The sequence below is a fragment of the Taudactylus pleione genome, unplaced genomic scaffold (genome assembly GCF_031769625.1).
Source record: "Taudactylus pleione unplaced genomic scaffold, aTauple2 ptg000134l, whole genome shotgun sequence".
NCBI classification, from domain to species: domain Eukaryota; kingdom Metazoa; phylum Chordata; class Amphibia; order Anura; family Myobatrachidae; genus Taudactylus; species Taudactylus pleione.
Window position 1 is genome coordinate 26069 of NW_028284536.1, and position 17730 is coordinate 43798.

At 41.4% G+C, this 17730-nt stretch overlaps 1 protein-coding gene across 1 annotated transcript in view; it reads right to left on the reverse strand.

Moving 5' to 3' along the window:
- Positions 1-4468: 4468 nt before the first annotated feature.
- Positions 4469-17730, reverse strand: part of LOC148523011 (pancreatic secretory granule membrane major glycoprotein GP2-like) — a gene marked incomplete at its 3' end in the record, with an annotated part of 171173 nt that continues 157911 nt past the window's right edge. Inside the window, exons 6-8 of the mRNA XM_088473311.1 lie at positions 9125-9376; positions 5245-5401; positions 4469-4622 (exon numbers count right to left, since the gene is read on the reverse strand). Coding sequence (XP_088329437.1) covers positions 4469-4622; positions 5245-5401; positions 9125-9376 — 563 coding nt within the window. The remainder of the gene's footprint in view (positions 4623-5244; positions 5402-9124; positions 9377-17730) is intronic.

A 17730-nucleotide genomic window follows, 5' to 3' on the forward strand; every position in this document is an offset into this window, starting at 1 on the left:
AGTGATTATACAGCTTACACACTCATTTATTACACTATACATGGTGACATAGAGCAGTGATTATACAGCTTACACACTCATTTATTACACTATACATGGTGACATAGAGCAGTGATTATACAGCTTACACACTCATTTATTACACTATACATGGTGACATAGGACAGTGATTATACAGTTACACACACATTTATTACACTATAGATGGTGCCATAGGGCAGTGATTATACAGCTTACACACACATTTATTACACTATACATGGTGACATAGGGCAGTGATTATACAGCTTACACACTCATTTATTACACTATACATGGTGACATAGGGCAGTGATTATACAGCTTACACACTCATTTATTACACTATACATGGTGACATAGGGCAGTGATTATACAGCATACACACTCATTTATTACACTATACATGGTGACATAGGGCAGTGATTATACAGCTTACACACTCATTTATTACACTATACATGGTGACATTGGGCAGTGATTATACAGCTTACAAACTCATTTATTACACTATACATGGTGACATAGGGCAGTGATTATACAGCTTACACACCCATTTATTACACTATACATGGTGACATAGAGCAGTGATTATACAGCTTACACACTCATTTATTACACTATACATGGTGACATAGGACAGTGATTATACAGTTACACACTCATTTATTACACTATACATGGTGACATAGGACAGTGATTATACAGCTTACACACTCATTTATTACACTATACATGGTGACATAGGGCAGTGATTATACAGCTTACACACTCATTTATTACACTATACATGGTGACATAGGGCAGTGATTATACAGCTTACACACTCATTTATTACACTATACATGGTGACATAGGGCAGTGATTTTACAGCTTACACACTCATTTATTACACTATACATGGTGACATAGAGCAGTGATTATACAGCTTACACACTCATTTATTACACTATACATGGTGACATAGGGCAGTGATTATACAGTGATTATACAGCTTACACACTCATTTATTACACTATACATGGTGACATAGAGCAGTGATTATACAGCTTACACACTCATTTATTACACTATACATGGTGACATAGAGCAGTGATTATACAGCTTACACACTCATTTATTACACTATACATGGTGACATAGGACAGTGATTATACAGTTACACACACATTTATTACACTATAGATGGTGCCATAGGGCAGTGATTATACAGCTTACACACACATTTATTACACTATACATGGTGACATAGGGCAGTGATTATACAGCTTACACACTCATATATTACACTATACATGGTGACATAGGGCAGTGATTATACAGCTTACACACTCATTTATTACACTATACATGGTGACATAGGGCAGTGATTATACAGCTTACACACTCATTTATTACACTATACATGGTGAATAGGGCAGTGATTATACAGCTTACACACTCATTTATTACACTATACATGGTGACATAGGGCAGTGATTATACAGCTTACACACTCATTTATTACACTATACATGGGGACATAGGGCAGTGATTATACAGCTTACACACTCATTTATTACACTATACATGGTGACATAGGGGAGTGATTATACAGCTTACACATTCATTTATTACACTATACATGGGGACATAGGGCAGTGATTATACAGCTTATACACTCATTTATTACACTATACATGGTGACATAGGGCAGTGATTATACAGCTTACACACTCATTTATTACACTATACATGGTGACATAGGGAAGTGATTATACAGCTTACACACTCATTTATTACACTATACATGGGGATAAACACTGAGGCCCTGATTCAGAGCCGGATGCTATGACAGAGCCGTCCCTTTTACTTTTTGGAGCGGCCTCCTGGCCTCTCGCATAGCTGTGGGTAACCACCCACAGCTATTGCGAGCAGCAAAAATGATGGTCGCGATGGTCAAAACCATCGCGACCATCGGGCTTGAGTCGAGACCATTGTGGTAGGGTCTCGTTGCCTCAAGCCCTAGAGTGCTTTCAGCTCAAACAGAGCCGAGAGCACTCCCACTGACATCACTTGTGATGTCAGTGGGGCCGGCCCCAGATGGTAGGCGTTCTCATGGGAACGCCTCCGTCTGGGCAGCCACACCTTTTGGCACGCCCACCAAAAGGGGCGTGCTGTCACTCAACATTGACAGCACGCCCCCTTTGGTACGAGACCCGGAGCAACGGTTTGCCCGTCGCTATCCGGCTCTCGCGCATGCGCACGATAGAGCCGGCTCCGTCGTGCGCATGCGCACTGGGCCAATATCGACCCGCTTGCGAGCGCTCAGCGCTCGTGAGCGGGTCGGTATCAGGCCCACATTTCCTTATGGTAATGTACTATGACGGGGGTAATAAAGGTAAGGAGTTGAATGACCAAAGAATGAATAAGGATTGCCATGATCACACTCCAAAATTCTCGCACAGGGGGCCCGATTCAGACCCGCTCGCTAGGATGCGTTCGCATGCAGACAGCCAATGTCTGCAATCTGTCCATGCGCACGCATCGCAGTGCATGTGCCTGAACCAGTCTCTGCGATCGCGAAGCAATCGTCCCTTAAGCACAGACAGCTCGCTAGACTGAGGACAAGCCGCTTGTGGGTGGTAACTGGGGTAGGTCAATGGAAACGGGGTGAGTGGCGTTGCGAATGCAGGCGTATCTGAGCATCTCAATGCCATTTCAGAGGCGAGCATAATTAATACGCAGCAGTGACTCGCAGTGCTTGCGGTAGGGTATGGGCAGCCACAAGTGCTTCGATCGCTTCCGATGGTACTCGATGTTACCAATGGTTGCATACACTTCCTGGATATGACGTGCATTAGCGGGCTTCTAATACACCCTGCGATCGCACGCCAAGACATAGTGGGCGTGCTAATGCCTTGCCTACACTGGGTGCGCGCGAACATCTGAATCGAGCCCAGGGTGCTAGCAGACCTGGGGCCGACCATGTTTTTGGAGATGCAATCTGCTGAATCAATTAAATCAATGTGATCCCAGTACCCATACTTAGTGCATCATCCCGCAGTTCCTCCTGGCATCAGTATGATGAGAAGCTCCACCAGGAGAGGGTTTAGTTGCTAAAGATGAACTATATAGTGAATTTGAAAATATCCAGCAGGGTTTTTTGTCAGGTTTCTATTTCAGGACTAGTTAGTCCTTCCCCATTTTCCCTACACACCATACCTTCTTGTTCTGTAATTCAGTGTCTTTTATTACTGTACTCACCTTATTATTTTATGTATGTTACTGATGTATTCATGTATTCTACTAAGCCTATTTGATTCAAAGGCCATTGTTTTAATTTTTGGGCATCTTGGCACCCTTAGGTCTCAGATCTATCTGCCTTCTCCGAGTTAGTGTTAGGTGGCTTAGGTTCACGGTTATGATGTATGATGCTTTGTTGCCCATACATCACAGGTCTGTACCTGAGTTTGGAGCTCCAAGAGTGTTAGTTGAACATCTGGAGGCAATAAGCGGTGTTAGAGGACCTTGTTAGAGTTGTGTCAGGCTACAGCTCAAGACTTTCTTCAATGCAATGTTTTGGCCCTGGCTGGTTAGGGGTTGAATTAATCATTAATTTGTTTGCAAGATGCCAATCTCTTTAGAGGTAAGTTGTGCACTTAACACAGCAAGGCATTTTTTTGTTCTTAGAAAAAATGTTCTCAGTTTAAGAGGCTTTAGTGAGCTAGTGTATTGGCACAGTGATTGCTCAGTTTTTTACTGAGAACCTTGCTTGACCGGAATGATCAGCAGCCCGTTGTCCAACTTGGTTCAGTCTGGGTGTGCGCTCCTCTTCAATACACTGGGTGGGCTTATTTCATCATATTGGGGCCAGCAGTCCTGGGTAATATATTGGTATGGGTGTTGGATATCTAACACTTGATTAGAAAGCGATAGCTGGCCCTTGTACACTGAAGTTCCAAAAGTCATGGGATAGGTGCCTAGCATCATGTAGGACCCCCACTATCTCATTGAAATGCAGCAATTTGATGTGGCATCAATTCCACAAGTAGATGTTGACCTATGCCATCTGGATAGCTTCCTACAGCTCCCTAATATTTGTAGGTGCAGGATCTTAGGTGTGAATGTACCTCTCCACCACATCCCATAAAGACTGCAAATGGTTACCAAGCAAAACACACCACACCATTATGGAACCACCACCAGCCTGCATGGTGCTTTGGTGACAACTCATGGGGTCTGTTCCACACCTAAACCCTACCATCAGCCAGAAACTGGAACCATGACTTATCAGATCATGCCATATGTTGCTAGTCCTCCAGGGTCCAATTAGCGACATCACAAGCCCAGGTGAGGAGCTATGTCCAGTGTCGTAATGTTAACAGGGGCTCTCTGGTGGGTCTACTGCTCCCATATCCCATGTAAGCTAAATAACGCTACACTGACCAGCTGGATATACATCTGGTACCTCCTGCATTGAATGTGGATGTAATATGAGCCAGTGTCGCTAGTCTGTTACCACAGACAATTCTGGCCAGATGCCGATAATCATGATCATTAAGCTCCTGTGGTCGGCTACTGCGCTGTCCATAGTAGGTGTTAATTCCTTCCATGAGGTATTCCTGGTACACACATAACACCGTAGATTGAGGAATGTTGAATGTCGACGCAACTTTGGAAATTGAATGTCCAATCTGTTTGGCACCCACTATCATGTCCCGTTTGAATGCTGATATGTCACATTGCCTTCCCATGAGCAGCCTAGCCAGTGTACAAAATTACTCACAAGATGTCAGATTACAACTGATGCATTTCCAAGATCTCACAGTGTGGTGGCAACACCTACAATAACCTTTACACACTGCTATCCCATTTTACTTTTGACGCTTCAGTATATGTTGTTATCTCACGTTTGATATTGGGACAGTTGGCCCTCACAAGTTGTGATATCTTATGCCTAAGTCAAGTGGACTCTTAACAGCCGGCCTTTTTTTTTTCTGCCACCATACATCTGTTATAAATTAAGGTGACCATATTATAACTCAATATTCTAGTCTTGTAACATAACCATAATTATCTCAAATAAATTTTACATTTGGTACTGCAAAGTACTACATTATTCATCAAGTTCCGCTTCCCCAGTCACTCTTTAAGTTTTTATATAAACTGATGGGATGAACATACTAAAGTGCCCACAGTAATGAGATATTACAGCTGTGATGTACAATAAACCCTCTCACTTACCCCGATACATCCGTCACTCCTGTCACACAGACGCACATCACAGAATATATACACTGCGCTGTATCCATGGAATAAGGAGGAGCTGACTTGGATTCTGGTCTCCAGGCTCTGTCCATTTTGTAACACTGCAGTTGGTTTGTCACCATAAACTCCACAGCTGGTAAAAGACAACAAATGAATGATTCATTACTTTAGTGTCACCTAAAAGGAAGTACCAGGAACAGGAGACCACATCCACGGCAGGGGGGCCATAAGAGGGAGGAGGGACCAAGAGACCAAGAGGGAGGAGGGGATAAAGAATTGATTTTTAATTTGTCCTCCCATATACTTACTGAATCTGAATTGTCCTTATTGACTAAAGGTTTATCGCTTATTCCTACCTATAGGGCTGACTATTTTCAGTGGTCAGTAGATGTATATAAAATGGGTCGGAACCTTAGACTAAGGGAATTTTTTGACAATAAAAAAAGAAACACCTTGTGTGCCATCTGTGGGTAAATTTAAGAACAAAAGTACCTTTGACCCGATGTCATCTAATGCGAGCCTAAAAACATCTATTAGAATGATTTATAGTGAATGGAAAGAGAGTTCTCTACAAAGGGGGATGGATTTTGACAACTTATCCAAAGCAGAGAGACTTACGCTAAAATATTTGTGCAATAATGCTGCAGTGGTTATAAGAAGTGATGACAAGGGTGGCACAATAGTCCCGCAGGACTTTGTGGCATATGATAGAGAGATTAAGAGACAGTTGTCCGACTGCTCCACATACTCTAAAGATGATTTCAACCCAATGACGAGGATCAAGAATGAGGTGTATGACCTCACTGACCTTGCTTATACAAACTGTTGGATAGATACAGATACTGTACTAAGGTAGTCTTGACTGTTGACTTTCCAATTTGTCCTATAATGTATACTTTACCCAAAGTCCATAAAATCTTGGTGGACCCCCCTGGCAGACCTATTATACAGTATCTGCCAGGGGATCAATTTTACAACCGGCAGCCAAATTTTTAGATTTTTTTTCTACAACCAATAGTAAAGAGTGCTTGTAGCTATCTGAGAGACACAGTGACTGGAAGGCTCTCAATGAGTGACCTGAGGACTATTTGTTAGCCACACTGGACGTATGCTCGCTACACACTGTAATTCCTCATATACAAGACATAGAAGCAGTGGAAAATGCCTTATGTAAGGGGCCGTATGATGGGCCTCTAATACACCTAATGTTGGAACTTTTGAGGAAGGTGTTGGAATGTAATTTTTTCCGGTATCAAGGAGCATATTACATTCAAACTGCTGGGACAGCGATGGGCTCTAATTTGACCCCAGCCTATTCCAACATCTTTATGTATCAATATGAACAGGAGCATATAAAAGATTTATAGATGATGTATTTCTGATTTGGTTAGGGAATGAAGAATTATTTAACACCATGGTGGAGAGCCTCAGCAGCTTGATGAGTCTGATACGTTTTACATCTGCCATTAGCTGTGTGTCCATTGATTTCTTAGATGTCATGATCTTTAAAAATGGGGGTGTCCTAGAGCATACTTTGTTTTGTAAGCCAACAGATAGAAACACTCTACTCTGGGCCACTAGCCATCATCCCAATGTGTTGAAATCTAAATTACCAATTTCGCAGTTTTTACGTATTTGGAGGAACAACTCTAATATGGAAATGGCTAAAAAGCAGATACAGGAATGCTGTCAATGCTTTAAAGACTGAGTAAAGGTATGTGTGTGTACACATATCTTTATTCCATACAAATGACCTTTGAAGGAGCTGCATCTCCGTCAGAGCAGCTCACTGATTGGCTGTATGCGGTCAATGTGTCTCCCCATACACTTCTATGGAGAGAAATCTCCATTGAAGTATATGCTGGGACCCGCTACATTGTATCATTTATGTGACCACAAGGTTAAACACAATTAACTGACATGAGTTTTAAGAGTGAAAAAAGAGAACTCACTTCCAAACTCACTCAAGTTTGACTTTAGTAAATGTGCGAGATGAAAAAACTCACGTGAGAAAGCAATCTCACCAAAACTCACACTAACTCCATTCTTAGTAAATTTACCCTCATGACTAGTGAAATAGTATCTATGAGAACCTGACAAAGTTCTTTGTGAAGGTTATAGTAGAAACGGAGGCTACCATGGTGTTAAGCAGATGGTATGTTCCTTACAAAGCTGCGATGTGTAGAAGGACCTTTGCTGAAGACGCAGAGCTGGTGCATCACACCCGGTAAAGAGACCGGGATAAACATCTTGCAGTAGGTTGGAAATCTGCTTTTGATGGTAGATGTGGGCATATAGGCTCATTTTATTGTTAGACTAATTAACTGACAAGAGGACAGAATAAGTGTTTAAGGATTCAGTGGTTCCCAAACTTTTTTGAACGACGCCGCCCTAGAGTACCAACATTGTTTTCACGGCACCCCTAAGCCAAAGTTTGTTATTGAGTAATTATCCGTCATCATTAGGCTCAGTTATGTGGTTCGGACAGGTCTTTGTGCTGGACCACCAACCTAAGGCACCCCTGCAAGTGCTCCGAGGCAGCCCAGGGTGCCACAGCGCACAGTTTGGGAACCACTGGTCTATGTGATTATCAGTAATAGTATTCTGATTACATCACTTCTGGTGGGGTCTCACGTGGTTACCATATGAATGTTATATAAACTCCTACAGGTGGGCATTCAGCATGTTCCTGTGTCCTGGTTGGTGAAAGTGTTGCTTGGTTTTGTCTTGACAAAGGCTCTTTTTATGAGCTAAAACATCGACTATGTATTTTATATGGATTAATTAAAAACCTTTTTTGATTCCTGATTGATATACAGCCTGGCGAGTCCTCTCCATTACTTGCATATATATAACAGTGAAAAGCCGCAGTACTCACAGGTCTTGCTCTATCAATAAAATGCTGGTGACACAACACCAATTGTTCCTACTTTTCAATGTTTGACTGAACGTTGACAAGTAGGAAGAATTGGTGTTGTGTCACCAGCATTTTTTCTGATAGAGCAAGACCTGTGTGTGCCGCGACTTTATACTGTTTGTATACTACATTTCCAAGGGCACTCAGCCACCTACACTTGATGGAGGAGTGCCAGCCTAGCTGTTGTTTTATACAGTGTCGGACTGGGGCATGAAGGGACCACCGGGGGAATGCAGTGGTAGGGGCCCATGCTTTATGGGTGTGGTCAGCCACCAGAGGGGGTGTGGTCAGCCACCACGGAGGCTTGGCTAACTATTAGAGAGTGCATGGTCTGGGCCTATATATAAACATATATATATATATATATATATATATATATATATAATAAATACTGTAGGGGATTGCATGAAAATGTACCATACTGATAACAGCAATGCACTGTAGTGAATACACCATAGTCCTGGGAATGCAGTGTAATAGAACATAATAATTAAGCACAATACAGTAAAAATTTATATTTTGTGTACAGTCTGAATCCTGACTTAGAGGAAGGTGTGGGCCCTCAGACAGTGGGGCCCACTGGGGATTTCCCCTGTACCCCTGTGGGCCAGTCCAACCCTGGTTTTATATATATATATATATATATATATATATATATATATATACATATATATATATATATATATATATATATATTTATATTCCTGTTAGGAGAACGAGTTTGGTTGCAGTGTGTTCTCACCATGGATTGGGTCTGGAGTTAGAGCTCTCAGGTTATCTGTATAGAAGGATATTTTTCACAAGCACGTTAATGTAATTTTCATTTTTTTAAGGTACAGTGATCAGGAGGGGCAGTGTGGTCTCATCTCTATTAATTATGAACTCTCAGTCTATCTAACAGTAAAGACCAAACACATCACACCGATCATTGTTACTCACCCGCCACTCACAAGTCGTACAGAATTGGGGTCACTGCGGTCACTGGTGGGGGAGGCGAAGCACGTCTCTGTCCTTAAGGTAAGAAACTCTGAATACACATCTAGAGCAAATAACCTGAGATAGACATACGCTCCCACAGTCACTGTATCATCCTGTGTTATTAGAGCAGTGTATTCAGGATCCTTATACGCAGCCATGGTGACAGTAAATGAAGAGCTTCCATCATAGGGCGGAGGCTGTACAAATACCTTACTGTAAAATATAAAATAAAACATATATATTATTTGTATTATAACTATTATAACAGATTCCCATAGGGCAGATTTTACACAGTCCTCAAAATACCTCTGATATGTGTGACAATGACAATAACGCACAATGATGCATTTTATGGTCCTATAAAAGTACATGAAGTGGGAACGAAGTAAAAAGACCTGTAGTCAGGAAAGGGTTTCAGTAAGGAATTATTTTTAGAGCTGAGTGCTCGTTTCAGACCCGCTCGCTAGATGCGTTTGCACGCAGCCATCAGCAGCCAAAGTATGCAAATCCCGCGAATGCACGGCAAGACATTAGCACACCCATTATGTCTTGGTCTGCGATTGTGGTGTCTATTTAGACGACCGCCAGTCTGTTATAAGACGCCCACTTTCCCTTCATAATACACGTCATCTCCAGGAAGTGTATGCAATAATCGGTAACATCGGACCCTTGCACAGCACTTCTGGCTGACCATTCCCTACCGCAAGCACTGCGCGTGCTGCTGTGTGGAATTCAGTCATGTGACGTGAATTATGACGCTACGTATTAATTATGCACGCCTCTGAAAAGGTGTAAAAACGCACAGACGCGCCTGTGTTCGCACCACCACACCCCGTTTCCATCGACCACCCTCTGTCCTGACATTCATTTTAGCGAGGTGTGAACGCTTCCCGATCACGTGGACTAGTTTGCGCACGCGGAAAGCATCTTATACGCATGCGCACATTGCAAACATCGACAGGCTATGTGCGAACGCAGCCTAGCGAGTGGGTCTGAATCGGGCCCTGAGTTCCGTAAGCCTATTACTGACAACATATTCTCTATTCCTTCTGAGCCAGATCAATCTTTACAGTTTCTTAGTTGGTTATTCAAATAATAATATTTTTCACCAATAAACATTAACTTGTCATTAAGATTAACTGTACATTTATACTACTAAGAAAATAATGTATACAGTGCATCCAGAAAGTATTCACAGCGCGTCACTTTTCCCACATTGTGTTATGTTACAGCCTTATTCCAAAATGGAATAAATTCATTTTTCTCCTCAAAATTCTACACACAATACCCCATAATGACAACAATACCCCATAATGCCACCAAATCCCCATAATGATACACAATACCCCATAATGACAACAATACCCCATAATGACACCAAATCCCCATAATGACACACAATACCCCATAATGACAACAATACCCCATAATGACAACGTGTAACAAGTTTTCTTCAGATTTTTGCAAATTTAATTAAAAAAAAAAAAGAACTAAGAAATCACATGTACATAAGTAGTCACGGCCTTTGCTCAATACTTTATTGATGCACCTTTGGCAGCAATTACAGCCTGAAGTCTCTTTGAATATGATGCCACAAGCTTGGCACACCTATCTTTGGGCAGTTTCGCCCATTCCTCGTTGCAGCACCTCTCAAGCTCCATCAGGTTGGATGGGAAGCGTCGGTGCACAGCCATTTACAGATATCTTCAGAGATGTTCAACTGGATTCAAGTCTGGGCTCTGGCTGGGCCACTTAAGGACATTCACAGAGTTGTCCTGAAGCCAGTCCTTTGATATCTTGGCTGTGTGCTTAGGGTCGTTGTCCTGCTGAAGGATGAACCGTTGCCCCAGTCTGAGGTCAAGAGCGCTCTGGTGCAGGTGTTCATCAAGGATGTCTCTGTACATTGCTGCATTCATCTTTCCCTCTATCCTGACTAGTCTCCCAGTTCCTGCCGCTGAAAAACATCCCCACAGTATGATGCTGCCACCAACATGCTTCACTGTAGGGATGGTATTGGCCTGGTGATGAGCGGTGCCTGATTTCCTCCAAACAAATCTTTGTCTCTCATGGTCTGTGAGTCCTTCAGGTGCATTTTGGCAAACTCCAGGTGGGCTGCCATTTGCTTTTTACTAAGGAGTGGCTTCCGTCTGGCCACTCTAATATACAGGTCTGATTGGTGGATTGCTGCAGAGGTGGTTGTAATTCTGGAAGGTTCTTGTCTCTCCACAGAGGAATGCTGTAGCTCTGACAGAGTGACCATCGGGTTACTGGTCACCTCCCTGACTAGGGCCCTTCTTTCCCGATCGCTCAGTTTAGACGGCCGGCCAACTCTAGGAAGAGTCCTGGTGGTTCCGAACTTCTTTTATTTACAGATGATGGAGGCCACTGTGCTCATTGGGACCTTCAAAGCAGCAGATATTTTTCTATACCCTTCCCCAGATTTGTGCCTCAAGACAATCCTGTCTCGGAGGTCTACAGACAATTCCTTGGACATCATGCTTGGTTTGTGTTCTGACATGCACTATTCAAGTGTGGGACCTTATATAGACAGGTGTTTGACTTTCAAAATCATGTCCAAACAACTGAATTTACCACAGATGGACTCCGATTAAGCTGTAGGAACATGTCAAGGATGATCATTTGAAAACAGGATGCTCTGGAGCTCAATTTTGAGCTTCATGGCAAAGGCCGGTGAATACTTATGTACATGTGATTTCTTAGTTGTTTTTTTTTTTATTAAATTTGCAAAAATCTCAAAAAAAACTTTACACGTTGTCATTATGGGGTATTGTGTGTAGAACTTTGAGGACAAAAAATGAATTTATTCCGTTTGGGAATAAGGCTGTAACATAACAAAATGTGGAAAAAGTGACGCGCTGTGAATACTGCATCATAGGTCATATAATATTAATATAGTGTGTGTTTTGCATTGAGCAGGCAATTAATTTAACATAGTCTGTACTCCCTATTATATTAACTGAAGTGAAATAAAATATATGATTTAATTATATAACTAATATTACATGCAGGGGCGTAGGGAGGGCGGTTCCAGTGGAGAGCATGCTCTGGGCACCGAAAGTGTCAGAGGGTTCCGCACGCTGCGTCCACTTGTTGAACTCTGATTCCGGCAGCTGAGCTGTCTAATACAACGGTTTTCAACTACTGTGTCGCACAGATGTACTACAGGCCCAGCTGTGAGCTTTTTAGACGTGGCAGCATGGCATCATAGGTCACTCCCGCCAGCCAGCCCCAGCCAGCCAGCCCCAGCCAGCCTGCTTACATGCAAGCCAGGTACCAGTCCTCCCACACACTGAGCCAGAGGGAGAGGACAGGGACAGCAGTGAGCATTCCCTACTACCAACAGGTGGAGACCAATGTATGTGTGTGTGTTATTCTCTAGGGGCCAATGTATGTGTGTGTTATTCTCTAGGGACCAATGTATGTGTGTGTTATTCTCTAGGGACCAATGTATGTGTGTGTTATTCTCTAGGGACCAATGTATGTGTGTTATTCTCTAGGGACCAATGTATGTGTGTGTTATTCTCTTGGGACCAATGTATGTGTGTTATTCTCTAGGGACCAATGTATGTGTGTGTTTTTTTTTCTAGGGACCAATGTATGTGTGTGTTATTCTCTAGGGGCCAATGTATGTGTGTTATTCTCTAGGGACCAATGTATGTGTGTTATTCTCTAGGGACCAATGTATGTGTGTGTTATCCTCTAGGGACCAATGTATGTGTGTGTTTTTTCTCTAGGGACCAATGTATGTGTGTGTTTTTTTCTCTAGGGACCAATGTATGTGTGTGTTATTTCTCTAGGGACAAATGTATGTGTGTTATTCTCTAGGGGCCAATGTATGTGTGTTATTTCTCTAGGGACCAATGTATGTGTGTGTTATTTCTCTAGGGACCAATGTATGTGTGTTATTCTCTAGGGACCAATGTATGTGTGTGTTATTTCTCTAGGGACCAATGTATGTGTGGTGTTTTTTCTCTAGGGACCAATGTATGTGTGTGTTATTTCTCTAGGGACCAATGTATGTGTGTGTTATTTCTCTAGGGACCAATGTATGTGTGTGTTATTTCTCTAGGGACCAATGTATGTGTGTTATTTCTCTAGGGGCCAATGTATGTGTGTGGTTTTTTATTCTAGGGACCAATGTATGTGTGTTTTTTCTCTAGGGACCAATGTATGTGTGTGTTATTTCTCTAGGGACCAATGTATGTGTGTGTTATTTCTCTAGGGACCAATGTATGTGTGTGTTATTCTCTAGGGACCAATGTATGTGTGTGTTATTCTCTAGGGACCAATGTATGTGTGTGTTATTTCTCTAGGGACCAATGTATGTGTGTTATTTCTCTAGGGACCAATGTATGTGTGTTATTTCTCTAGGGACCAATGTATGTGTGTGTTATTTCTCTAGAGGCCAATGTATGTGTGTTATTTCTCTAGGGACCAATGTATGTCTGTGTTATTTCTCTAGGGACCAATGTATGTCTGTGTTATTTCTCTAGGGACCAATGTATGTGTGTTATTTCTCTAGGGACCAATGTATATGTGTGTTTTTTCTCTAGGGACCAATGTATGTGTGTGTTTTTTTTTCTAGGGACCAATGTATGTGTGTGTTATTCTCTAGGGGCCAATGTATGTGTGTTATTCTCTAGGGACCAATGTATGTGTGTTATTCTCTAGGGACCAATGTATGTGTGTGTTATTCTCTAGGGACCAATGTATGTGTGTGTTTTTTCTCTAGGGACCAATGTATGTGTGTGTTTTTTTCTCTAGGGACCAATGTATGTGTGTGTTATTTCTCTAGGGACAAATGTATGTGTGTTTTTTTTCTCTAGGGACCAATGTATGTGTGTTATTCTCTAGGGACCAATGTATGTGTGTGTTATTTCTCTAGGGACCAATGTATGTGTGGTGTTTTTTCTCTAGGGACCAATGTATGTGTGTGTTATTTCTCTAGGGACCAATGTATGTGTGTGTTATTTCTCTAGGGACCAATGTATGTGTGTGTTATTTCTCTAGGGACCAATGTATGTGTGTTATTTCTCTAGGGGCCAATGTATGTGTGTGTTTTTTTATTCTAGGGACCAATGTATGTGTGTTTTTTCTCTAGGGACCAATGTATGTATGTGTTATTTCTCTAGGGACCAATGTATGTGTGTGTTATTTCTCTAGGGACCAATGTATGTGTGTGTTATTCTCTAGGGACCAATGTATGTGTGTGTTATTCTCTAGGGACCAATGTATGTGTGTGTTATTTCTCTAGGGACCAATGTATGTGTGTTATTTCTCTAGGGACCAATGTATGTGTGTTATTTCTCTAGGGACCAATGTATGTGTGTGTTATTTCTCTAGAGGCCAATGTATGTGTGTTATTTCTCTAGGGACCAATGTATGTCTGTGTTATTTCTCTAGGGACCAATGTATGTCTGTGTTATTTCTCTAGGGACCAATGTATGTGTGTTATTTCTCTAGGGACCAATGTATATGTGTGTTTTTTCTCTAGGGACCAATGTATGTGTGTGTTTTTTTTTCTAGGGACCAATGTATGTGTGTGTTATTCTCTAGGGGCCAATGTATGTGTGTTATTCTCTAGGGACCAATGTATGTGTGTTATTCTCTAGGGACCAATGTATGTGTGTGTTATTCTCTAGGGACCAATGTATGTGTGTGTTTTTTCTCTAGGGACCAATGTATGTGTGTGTTTTTTTCTCTAGGGACCAATGTATGTGTGTGTTATTTCTCTAGGGACAAATGTATGTGTGTTTTTTTTCTCTAGGGACCAATGTATGTGTGTGTTTTTTCTCTAGGGACCAATGTATGTGTGTTATTCTCTAGGGGCCAATGTATGTGTGTTATTTCTCTAGGGACCAATGTATGTGTGTGTTATTTCTCTAGGGACCAATGTATGTGTGTTATTCTCTAGGGACCAATGTATGTGTGTGTTATTTCTCTAGGGACCAATGTATGTGTGGTGTTTTTTCTCTAGGGACCAATGTATGTGTGTGTTATTTCTCTAGGGACCAATGTATGTGTGTGTTATTTCTCTAGGGACCAATGTATGTGTGTGTTATTTCTCTAGGGACCAATGTATGTGTGTGTTATTCTCTAGGGACCAATGTATGTGTGTTATTTCTCTAGGGGCCAATGTATGTGTGTGTTTTTTTATTCTAGGGACCAATGTATGTGTGTTTTTTCTCTAGGGACCAATGTATGTGTGTGTTATTTCTCTAGGGACCAATGTATGTGTGTGTTATTTCTCTAGGGACCAATGTATGTGTGTGTTATTCTCTAGGGACCAATGTATGTGTGTGTTATTCTCTAGGGACCAATGTATGTGTGTGTTATTTCTCTAGGGACCAATGTATGTGTGTTATTTCTCTAGGGACCAATGTATGTGTGTTATTTCTCTAGGGACCAATGTATGTGTGTGTTATTTCTCTAGAGGCCAATGTATGTGTGTTATTTCTCTAGGGACCAATGTATGTCTGTGTTATTTCTCTAGGGGCCAATGTATGTGTGTGTTTTTTCTCTAGGGACCAATGTATGTGTGTTATTTCTCTAGGGACCAATGTATGTGTGTGTTATTTCTCTAAGGACCAATGTATGTGTGTGTTATTTCTCTAGGGACCAATGTATGTGTGTGTTGTTTCTCTAGGGACCAATGTATGTGTGTGTTATTTCTCTAGGGACCAATGTATGTGTGTGTTATTTCTCTAGGGACCAATGTATGTGTGTTATTTCTCTAGGGACCAATGTATGTGTGTGTTATTTCTCTAAGGACCAATGTATGTGTGTGTTATTTCTCTAGGGACCAATGTATGTGTGTTTTTCTCTAGGGACCAATGTATGTGTGTGTTATTTCTCTAGGGACAAATGTATGTGTGTTTTTTTTCTCTAGGGACCAATGTATGTGTGTGTTTTTTCTCTAGGGGCCAATGTATGTGTGTGTTTTTTCTCTAGGGACCAATGTATGTGTGTTATTCTCTAGGGGCCAATGTATGTGTGTTATTTCTCTAGGGACCAATGTATGTGTGTGTTATTTCTCTAGGGACCAATGTATGTGTGTTATTCTCTAGGGACCAATGTATGTGTGTTATTTCTTTAGGGACCAATGTATGTGTGTGTTTTTTCTCTAGGGACCAAAGTATGTGTGTTATTCTCTAGGCACCAATGTATGTGTGTGTTATTTCTCTAGGGACCAATGTATGTGTGTTATTTCTCTAGGGGCCAATGTATGTGTGTGCTTTTTTATTCTAGGGACCAATGTATGTGTGTTTTTTCTCTAGGGACCAATGTATGTATGTGTTATTTCTCTAGGGACCAATGTATGTGTGTGTTATTTCTCTAGGGACCAATGTATGTGTGTGTTATTCTCTAGGGACCAATGTATGTGTGTGTTATTCTCTAGGGACCAATGTATGTGTGTGTTATTTCTCTAGGGACCAATGTATGTGTGTTATTTCTCTAGGGACCAATGTATGTGTGTTATTTCTCTAGGGACCAATGTATGTGTGTGTTATTTCTCTAGAGGCCAATGTATGTGTGTTATTTCTCTAGGGACCAATGTATGTCTGTGTTATTTCTCTAGGGACCAATGTATGTGTGTTATTTCTCTAGGGACCAATGTATATGTGTGTTTTTTCTCTAGGGACCAATGTATGTGTGTGTTTTTTTTTCTAGGGACCAATGTATGTGTGTGTTATTCTCTAGGGGCCAATGTATGTGTGTTATTCTCTAGGGACCAATGTATGTGTGTTATTCTCTAGGGACCAATGTATGTGTGTGTTATTCTCTAGGGACCAATGTATGTGTGTGTTTTTTCTCTAGGGACCAATGTATGTGTGTGTTTTTTTCTCTAGGGACCAATGTATGTGTGTGTTATTTCTCTAGGGACAAATGTATGTGTGTTTTTTTTCTCTAGGGACCAATGTATGTGTGTGTTTTTTCTCTAGGGACCAATGTATGTGTGTTATTCTCTAGGGGCCAATGTATGTGTGTTATTTCTCTAGGGACCAATGTATGTGTGTGTTATTTCTCTAGGGACCAATGTATGTGTGTTATTCTCTAGGGACCAATGTATGTGTGTGTTATTTCTCTAGGGACCAATGTATGTGTGGTGTTTTTTCTCTAGGGACCAATGTATGTGTGTGTTATTTCTCTAGGGACCAATGTATGTGTGTGTTATTTCTCTAGGGACCAATGTATGTGTGTGTTATTTCTCTAGGGACCAATGTATGTGTGTGTTATTCTCTAGGGACCAATGTATGTGTGTTATTTCTCTAGGGGCCAATGTATGTGTGTGTTTTTTTATTCTAGGGACCAATGTATGTGTGTTTTTTCTCTAGGGACCAATGTATGTGTGTGTTATTTCTCTAGGGACCAATGTATGTGTGTGTTATTTCTCTAGGGACCAATGTATGTGTGTGTTATTCTCTAGGGACCAATGTATGTGTGTGTTATTCTCTAGGGACCAATGTATGTGTGTGTTATTTCTCTAGGGACCAATGTATGTGTGTTATTTCTCTAGGGACCAATGTATGTGTGTTATTTCTCTA